Below are 10,295 nucleotides of genomic sequence, written 5' to 3'. Positions count from 1 at the left end.
CGAGAGGGGATGAGTGTATTCGAGAGGGAATATGGTTGTATCCGATAGGAGAGATGTATTCAAGAGGGGATAAAGATGTATCTGAGAGAGGATAGAGATGTACCCCAGAGGAGATAGTATGTATCTGACCGAGAATAAGGATGTATCTGAGGGGATTTTTGTAATTTTTTTAAATGGTAGAAAATTTTAGAAATCGTAATAAAACAAATAAGAATTCAGGTTAAAAAAATTAAATTTAAATTACAATGATAATAAATTATATTGGGCCCATAAACGGTCCTTCTGTTATCTAGTCTATTATATAGAAGAGTGAAGTGGGAGAATGACCAAGGGCAAAAATATAATTTCACGCTAACAAAAATCTATTAAGAAAAATAATAAATAATTCTAGAAACATCTTTTTATATATAAAGTAAATAATGATTAAGGGCAAAAATGTAATTTCACACTAACAAATATCTATCAAGAATGATAACAAGAAAATTAAATAGTTCTACAAACATCTTAAGTTATTGTTATTACCATTAACTTATTTTGTTATTACTTCACTTTCTTTTCTTTTGTGAGTTATTGTGATATCTATTTTATTATTACTCTATTTTACTATTACATTAATTTAATTCTTTATATTTTTTCAATTCATTATGCTTATAAAAAATGTTTACTTTTTATAGAACAAATTATCACGAATTAATTATTTTCATATTTATTTTGGTTCTAATTAATATATTTGAAAATAAATAAATGTGATAAAGTTAATAATATATACTAGATTGAAATTAAAGAAAAAAATATTAAAAAGTAACTTTACAAATAAAAATGAATCATATGATATATTTGTATTAAAGACGACCAATAATAAAAATGTAATTTCATTCTAATAAAATCTATCAAGAATAAATAATTCTAGAAACATTTTTCTATATATGAAGTGAATGATGATCAAAGGTAAAAATGTAACTTCATGCAAATAAAAATCTACCAAGAGTGATAACAAGAAAATTAAATAGTTCTAGAAACATCTTTAATTATTCTTATAAGTTTTACCTCATTTTTGTTATTTCTCCATTTTTTATGAGTTATTGTGATATTTATTTATTATATAAAAGTAAATAAATTATGATTACGCTTAGATCTTAATAATTATATATCAAGTATAATATTAGGTAAAATCAATCAAAATTAAAACTAAAATTTATATGTATATTTAAATTTGGTGCATTGAAATATTTTTTTATTTTGCGACCTTAAATATGATATATAAAAAAATTAAAATTCAAAAGTTATTTTCTTTTTGAAATAAAACTAAAAAATAAGTTCATATAAATCGAAAAGGGGGGAATCATATATTTAAAATGAATATAATGATTTAAAAACTTTAATTCTTCGTTGTAATTTCTAATTTGTTACATATTTAAAATTTACATAAAAAAGAAGCTTAAAAACACAATGTAACAATTTAAGATATTTTTAGAAAAACATAGTTAAAAAACATAATGAAATTTGGTTGATTCTCTTATTTTTATCGAAACAAAAATTGGTTGCATACATTATTTGAAAATAACGTAAGAACTAAAAAATAGTATGAATCACAGTAAAATGAGAACTAAAAATATGTGAGAACCATATAAGAAATTTCGTTGATTTTTCTAAAATTACTTGTATCACATAAAATGAAACAAATAGAGTAACATATATTATTCTAAAATGACATAAAAGGTATATATATTAACAATTAAAAATATTTTTTTTAAAAAAACATATATAAAAAATTTAGTTCGCTTTTTCAAATTTCATTTGTGTCATATAAATTGAAAGAAAGAAAAAAAACATACGTTGGGCGTGCGCTGACGTGGGCACCTGATATCTAGTATGTATATACACATTAAACATTATTATAGCTTTCTGATTTTGTTGTTCGCAGTTCAAAAGTTGCTTAAAACAGCAAATATCAACGATGATACACTTCTAGTAGTTTTTCTAAAAATAAAAAAACACTAATAACCACCTAAAATTAGCATGAGTGAAGCAAAAAATACTAGGTGATTTGACAAAGTTATCTGGTACTTGATATTGGTGGGAGGTGATAGATATCCAGTGAAATTAAATGAGGTACGCCCAAACTACATGGACACCACAGTTATAAAAAAAAGGGAAAATGCACAAGTACCCCCTCAACCTATGCCGAAAATCCCAGAGACACACTTATACTATACTAAGGTCCAAGTCATTTTCCTTAATTTTGAGGAAAATGAGTTGATTTGGAAAACATTTTCCAAAACTTTTGTACCAATCAAACATGGGAAAATTGGAAAATATTTTCCAGAAAATGTTTTCCTTCATACCAAACACACTCTAAGGAAAAATAAAAAGGCAAATTCTATTTTACTTAGAACCGACTCCTTGGTAACCCTTTTAAGTAAAATAATTTTAAAAATTTACATTAAGTTGACCTAAAAAAACGAGCGATCAAATTTATGGAGGAAGTTGACAATTTATGTTGCAACAAGAAGTGAAAGAAATTAGTGCACTACCGCAGTCACTTGAGAATACCTTCCTCATAAAAATTAGAAAAAAAAACTGTGTATTTTGTTCACAGAAATTTAAAAAACAAATCTCTGTCTTGTTGGCTCTCATATTTGACTTTTCAATTGACTGTATACATAAATCAACGATAGTTATCTGACTTTTCATAGTTGATTGAGAAATGTTTCTTTTTTTATAATGGGAAAATGCACAAGTACCCCCTCAACCTGTGCCGAAAATCCCAGAGACACACTTATACTATACTAAGGTCCTATTACCCCCTTGAACTTATTTTATAAGTAATTTTCTACCCCTTTTAAGCCTACGTGGCACTAGCTTGAAATAAAAAGTCAACCAGTGTTGGGCCCACAAGATAGTGCCACATAGACCGAAAAGGGGTAGAAAATTATTAATAAAATAAGTTCAGGGGGTAATAGGACCTTAGTATAGTATAAGTGTGTCTCTGAGATTTCGGGCATAGGTTGAGGGGGTACTTGTGCATTATCCCTAAAAAAAATAATAAAAGAAATGAATATATTTATCCATTCGGCATTCATCTGGCATATATTAGTTGGTGACGAACATCACAAACTTGAGTTAGCAAAGTTTTTCTAGCTGGTGATGCGCAAAGAACAGATCACATAAACAATACGTTGAAAGAAGCCCGGATTACTGTCGTTAGGATCATCAGCTGTCTCATGAAATATTAGATTCACTATACCGACCATATGATATCAATTTTATGAACAAAGTAGGTCAAAGAAAAGACGACAACACAATAAAACTCTTAGTCTTGTCCTTCCCCTTATTCTATTACCTTATATAGATAGGAGGGATCCGTAGGAATCTAAGAGACATGTAGGATATTTTCTTACATTTGATGATGCTTCTTTCTAGCGTAAGTATACATGTAATGTTGATATAATAAACAAGAAGTTCAGTTATGTAAACTTCAATAAGTAAAAATAAAATGAAAAGAAGTATTAAGGTAATGACACAATCACATCAATCAGATCATTATATTTAAGCTATCAATACAATGTAACACAATGGGTAATAACCATCCAAACAAGGTGTTAGACTCCATATAGCAATAGTAGTATCACCAGTATTAGATCATCTAACAAAAATAATTCTTTAAATATCTGCCCATGGGTGTGAAAATTTGAAGACGCTATAACATTATTGACCGTTTGTCCACAACGATCAATTTGGTCTTCACAATGCGACCTCCTCATAAAATAAAGAAGCACTTTTGAACTTGAATTAGTTGATCTTTCTATGATGATCCGAACTCTGAAAGCAGTTTCTCATATCGTTGAATGTCCCCTGCAGAAACTGTGGGCTTTATTTTATCTAAAGCTTCCAGAAAGTCATCCATCGTAACTGGAATATTCAGAAATTCAGATTCGGATATGTTCTTAATCTCCTCTGTAGTTTTCCCTGATATCTTCTGTCTCATCCCATTAAAGGAAGCATCTCTGCAGACGTTTGTTAGATCGTCTCCACTGTAACCTTCTGTTCTTCGTGCCACTTGGTCAATATTCACCCCAGGAGCTAACTGCATTCAATTTTTAGAATTAAAAAAAAAACACTTTCATTTCAATAATATGCGAAATAATGATAGCTTACCTTGATTGATTTCAAGTTTATGTTTATAAGCTCCTTACGACTCTTAAAATCAGGAAGTGGGATGTAAATCCTCTTTTGTAGCCGTCTCCTATAGTAGCACAATGAATCAGCAATTAAACAAGATCAAGAGATGAAAATGAGCACAAATGAAAGTAAAAAACCGAATATTCACTACGAATTTAAGTAGTAAAGCTAACCTTAGTGCCTCGTCAAGACTCTCGGGGAAATTTGTTGCTGCCAACACTGTCACCATTTTATTAGAGTTGTTTAACCCATCGATCTGAACTAGAAGTTCAGCCTTTACCCTTCGGGATGCTTCATGCTCTGTAGCAGACCTGAGAAACGGCTTCAAAGTATTACAAGTAAAACTAAAAAATTATAAGTTTAAGATAATAAATAATTTTTTATTCTCAAATTAATGTAATATATTGTTGAGCAGATGCATAAATGATGCGAACGCAAGAGGTAAGTGAAGTAAAGAGGAGCATGACAATTTATTTAGATTTTTAAGGTTTACTTACACTTTGGCACTGCAAAGATAATCAATCTCGTCAATAAAAATTGTAGTTGGAGCATGAGTACGGGCAATCTCAAATAAGCACCGTGTCAATCGCTCACTCTCCCCGTACCAATCTCCACACAATGAACTACAAGAAATATTGAGAAATGTTGTCCCACACTCTGTAGCAACAGCTTTGGCCAAGAGTGTTTTCCCTGTCCCCGGAGGACCAAACATAAGAACTCCTCTCCAAGGTCTCCGGATTCCCTGGAAATAATATTCAATACAAAAAGTTTCATGTTAAGTATCTACTACACGTTTGTTAATTCCGTGATCGAAAAATTTCTGAGATCATTCAGTTTCAACAGAAAAAACTATTTCCAACTTATTTTCTTAATCATTTTGAAACACCAAAAAATGATGAAAAATAATTTCCTGAAATATCACTTCCGTCATACCAAACATTCACCCGCTCCTAGTGCATTAGAAAAATCTTATTCAGAGTCAACAAATTATCGGTCGTACCTGGAAATACTCAGGCATCAACAATGGCAATACCATTGCTTCCTGTAGAATCCTCTTTGCTTCACTTAGTCCGGCAATATCATCCCATTTAACCCCTGGATTTGTCTCCAGTATTTCCTTTTCAAGCCTAGCAGCTAATTCAGGATGAGGTCCATCGTACAATACTGTTGACTCAATCCGTTCTTCAGCATTCTGATAGTTGTAGAGGAGGATGATAAGAATATTATAAAGAACATAAAGTCTCAGCTTAGTACAAAAAAAGTAAAGGAGCTTTTGTGAAGTGTCGATACAACAACTGCTCTAAGAAAATTGCATCAATTTAAGGTATAGTAACTTGATATATTTATGTAACAATCAAATACACTACCTTTATCTATAATCTCATCTATAATCAATTTGGCATTGTACGAAAAGATTAAGATTATTTAATTGGATGTTAGGTACACATGTGTATGTATATTTTGAAGAATGAAAAAGATTGCATCATGGAACAAGTTTAGCAGACGTGATCTGTGGTTACGAAGATAGCTGGCAAGAATGACGCCTAAGAAACTCCAATTTCGTCTTGATCAAAAATCTGAAAAATCAAGTACTTCTGCCGATCAGTCTTATCTCATGGCAACTCCCATTCGGGTTACTAGAGAGGTATAATGAGAACTAGATGAAGGTCTCCTTTCTAGGTCCACTAATAAGTCATCTGCCAAGAAACGGTGAAGCAAGGCAAGCAAGACTGCTGATGATAAATGTTAGTACATTCAATGAAATGCAACACAGTGTATCTACAAAGGCTTGAATAATTTGGCATCATTCAAAAAGTGGACTTTGTCTGAAGCTAGAGTACTGCTGATTATGTTGAAGAACGCCAAAGTTGCATATATATTCAATTTAAACTAAGTTTGAAATGGGAAAATGCTTTTGGAAATAAATCAAATAAAAGAAGGAATTAGAAATCAATAAAGTTTTGTACCTAATTAAGGAAAATTACATGAAAAGCTTTATTTCGAAGCAAATCGCAAAGAGAGGTCCTAACACAAGAAGAAATCCAAGTCGTAGAAGGATGCCTTAATTGACAAAGTTTTCTTAATTAAATTTAATGCAATCTGCTTTGTTATCTAATTAAGGACAAAATTTGTGAAAAGTTGTTTAATAAAGTCGAGAAGGAGAAGAGTCCTACATAGACGAGGATTTCAATTAAACAAGGTTTCTTTGCGGAGGCAGTGATAAAGGAACTATTCCTACTTGTTTAAGAAAATAGCTTGAGGCGACATAGTTTAAGAAGAACGAAGAAGAGGTTGCGGCGAAGACAAGTTCGAGTTGAACTAGGAGTTCCACACAAAAGAGGAGTCCTACATGAAGTAGGATTTCTAGTTGAAGTAGGTTTTGGATTCAAGTCCAAATCTAAAAATAGGGCGATAGTTTCGCTTGAAGAAAAATTGCACATACGTAGAGAGAAAATCAAAACACTATGAAGAGGTTTGAAAGAGTTTTGATATTAACTTGGGGAGTGTTGCGAGTTACGTGAGAAGTTTTAAGATTGTATTCAAAAGTCTTGTTTACAATCCGAGTTTTGTGAGTAGGAGTTGTTCGACAAGTTGTAGAACTTGAAGAACAATAGAAGATATAAAACGGGGAGTTTTGTGTCTTTGGGAAGCTAGAAATTAGAGTTTATAATTTCTTAACTAGGAATTAGAGTTTATAATTCCTCTAGGAATTAGAGTTTATAATTCCTTAGGTTACAGAGTTTTATAATCGTTGCATTGTTTGAAATTTATAAATAATACAAAGTGTTGTTCGGATTGGTTATCCTTAAGTTTCAAAGAAACAAAAACACGTTGTCTGTACGTGTTCCTTTGAGGAAATTAGGAGGGTAGAATTCCAACATTGGAGTTTGGCAAAATACATTGTGATTTGAGTCTAGATGATGGCCTAAATATCAATAGTTTTAAAGGCTATTTAAGATTGGAATTTAGTAAAATCATTTGTGATTTGAGTTTAGATGATAGGCCTATAAAGAAACATTGCTAAATGTTCTCAACGAGTTTTAAAGGTAGATGAAGTATTTGTATCTCTTGTAGTGCCGTGGTTCCGTAACTACTCACCTGCACATTTGAGCTGATCCCTCCTTCCTACAGAATTTTTATAAAACAAATCAACTTTATATTATAAAATGTTCTCAAAGACAAGATATTTGTATTACTTATTGGGGTGTGTTTCTATAGTTATTTACCATGCTAGCACTGTAAATGTTGTCGACGAGGTTGTTGTTTGACACGATAGAATTATGTGAGTAATTAGTTGCCGCTAGACTTGCAACTTGTTGTTGTGCTCGTAGCTGTAGTAGTATTTGTTGTACTTGGTACGGTTGAAGCATACGTTGTTGTTGTTGCTCTTGTTGTACTTGAAGTCCTATAACTGCGCATCCTTGTATTGATGCCACCTGCAAAATTATGCAATGTAAGTTCTCATATAAATAAGTCTTTCATTTTAGAGTCATATTTTGTAATTTTCTATTGTGGTTGAGGAATTAATCCAAGAGTAGTTCAATTCTACAGATAACTTATATTTATAATTTGATAGATTAATTACATGCTCCAATAAGTTAGAATATAGTAAGGGGTATTAGAGAAAATGATACATATATTAGCTGTGTTTTTGATAGTTCTTTGTTTAATAGGATTTTCAGCTAACTATGGTATTAGCAATACAAGCATTATCGATCCTCAATATATCAAAATGTGGATAAGAAATAATTCAGGCATTACCGATTACATTATCACTAATAAACTCTATTTCGTATATTCTCATTGATGCTACCAATTAACACCCCTCATATTCTACAAAAATTACATCATTCATTATCAAATAACAAGAAAAAACCATTTTTTTCAAAAACAAACAGTTAAGTCTATCAGAATGTATAAAGTACGAGACACTAAGAAAATTTGAGCAGCCTTATAAAACCTAGATTGAGCCTCAAATCCAAATTAAAACCAATTGAGCTAGTTTACTTTTCAAATCCAAGGATCTAACTAATATGACTTTGGATGAATTAGTAGGAAATGTCAAAATTTATGAGATGAATGTTGACAAAAGAGGTGAAAGAAACAAAGAGAAAAATCTTGGATTTAAAGCAACTGAAAGTGATGAATCATATATTGATTATGATGATTTGACATTGATAAGAAGAAACTTCAAGAAATTCTTCAAAAGGGGATTGAATTCTGAAAAGAAAACACCACCTACGAAAGAAAAAATTGGTGAGAAACCACACGGCGAAGGTTGTTTCAAATCTGGTCAAATAGATCATTAGATTAAGAATTTTCCTATGTGGGAAGTAGAATGGAAAAAGGGAAGAGCCGAAAAAGAGAATAAGGAGCTTCTCAATAAAAAGAAAAACAAAGAAAAGGAACAAGCAATGTATGCAGCTTGGGGAACAGGTTCGGACATGTATGACGAAGATGGTGAGGACCTCGCTTTGATGGAAATAGAAGAATCAGAAACTGAACCTGAATCAGACTCTAAAGGAATAGAGGTAAATCTTTTTGATTTAAAAGATAAACTAGCAAAGTTCTCTAAGAAAAAACTATTCTTCTTATTACTCACTTCCATAGATACAATTCAAGAACTAGTTAAAACCAAGAATCAATTGCTTGCTTCCATGACTAGTTTAAAGTTTGAGTATATTGATCTTGGAAAAGTTAATTCTGATCTCAAGAAAGAAAATCATCTCCTAAAGGAACAAGTACAACAACTTGATTCCTGCACTTTGGCTCTCAAATTAGAAATTTTGAAACAAAGTGTTACTGGGAATGAAAAAGAAAAAATTAGTTGTGACTAAATCAGATGTGACCAAGATCTAATGAGGTTAAACACTGAACTATATTCTGAAAGGAAAAATTCTAGGAGAATGAATCTTGAATTGTCTAGGATAAAAACTGATCTAGAATGAGCTAATAAATGAACAAAATCTTCCATGATTGTAACACATCTAGGTAACAATACTAGGAACATAAGAACTGGAATAGGGTATGAACAACCTATGATTGGAAATTCTTTGTTATGTATTATTGGTGGTAACTCAGGCCACTCTAAGGAAAATTGTCCGAAATACAGTGTTACAGCAGAAAATAAAGCAAGAGGAACTTATAAAATTGTTCAAAGGAACATGTATACTCAAAGGAAAACTAATCTGCCCAAGTGGGCTCATAGAGATCTTATTCATCCTTTTTATCAATACAAAGGACCCAAGCTAGTTTGGGTTCCTAAATCTAACCTTTGAATTTGCAGGAAAAGTGAGAGGAAGCATGCAACATTCACCAATTGAACATGCTGCTTCAGAAGCATGATTGAAATTAGAAGAAATTCCTCTCACTTGAGAAAAAAATAAAAAAAGGAATGGATGAATAACATTGACTGGAAAAAAAAGGTTGAAAAAAAAGAAGGGAAAGACTGAAGAAGAATATGAAAGAAACAGGTCCAACCTATGCAGTATCTAACAGTTATGCGCACTCAGATGATTAATCAATCAAAAATATGATCATCCAAGGAAAACACTTTCAAAAGGAACAATTTGGAACTTGGGGATGAATAAAGTCCCATGAGTATCCCTCAATGACTAATGAACATTGTGCATAATGTCCTATAATCTTGAATTCTATGCTCAGTTTTGTACATTAAGTAGTATGTCTCTATACCACTCTTAAAGTCATGCTACTCATGCACTATACCATTGTATTTGTATATGACACAGGAGAGAGGTTTAGTAAATTGAAGCAAAATTCAGCATTATCCAGAGATCTAAGGTATGTGCACTACAATTATTCATGATTAAATATAAAGTCAATGCATTTGAACCTATTTCTTCCACTTGTCCCAAAAGATATTCATGTCCTAAATACTACCAAAACAAGTATCTTCTTAAAAACCTTATCCCAATGTGATGGTCTATTGTTGAGATGAATTTGGTGGAGGACACCTCTACTTTAGTGACTTATAAAATATAGATTGAGAAAGTAGAGTGTGCTGGTTCTTAGGGGGAATATTTTGTATTGAGTAAAGTTTTGGAGGATTTACCTTGTGAGGGGAATATTTTGGACCCTACACTTGAACAAAA

General features: G+C 31.5%; 1 protein-coding gene across 1 annotated transcript; it reads right to left on the bottom strand.

Moving 5' to 3' along the window:
* Positions 1-3,805: 3,805 nt before the first annotated feature.
* Positions 3,806-8,038, bottom strand: LOC107003609 (katanin p60 ATPase-containing subunit A1-like). The gene is made up of 8 exons (XM_015201935.1): positions 8,030-8,038; positions 7,410-7,619; positions 7,282-7,308; positions 5,183-5,374; positions 4,680-4,924; positions 4,356-4,493; positions 4,159-4,246; positions 3,806-4,087 (listed from the first exon to the last, which is right to left on the bottom strand). Exons 1-8 carry the CDS (start codon positions 8,036-8,038, stop codon positions 3,806-3,808), a joined length of 1,191 nt encoding a protein of 396 aa, XP_015057421.1.
* Positions 8,039-10,295: the final 2,257 nt, after the last annotated feature.

This window comes from Solanum pennellii, chromosome 11 (assembly GCF_001406875.1).
Source record: "Solanum pennellii chromosome 11, SPENNV200".
Lineage (NCBI taxonomy): Eukaryota > Viridiplantae > Streptophyta > Magnoliopsida > Solanales > Solanaceae > Solanum > Solanum pennellii.
Note: the sequence above shows the minus strand (reverse complement) of the source record. Positions and strands in the feature narration are given on the sequence as shown.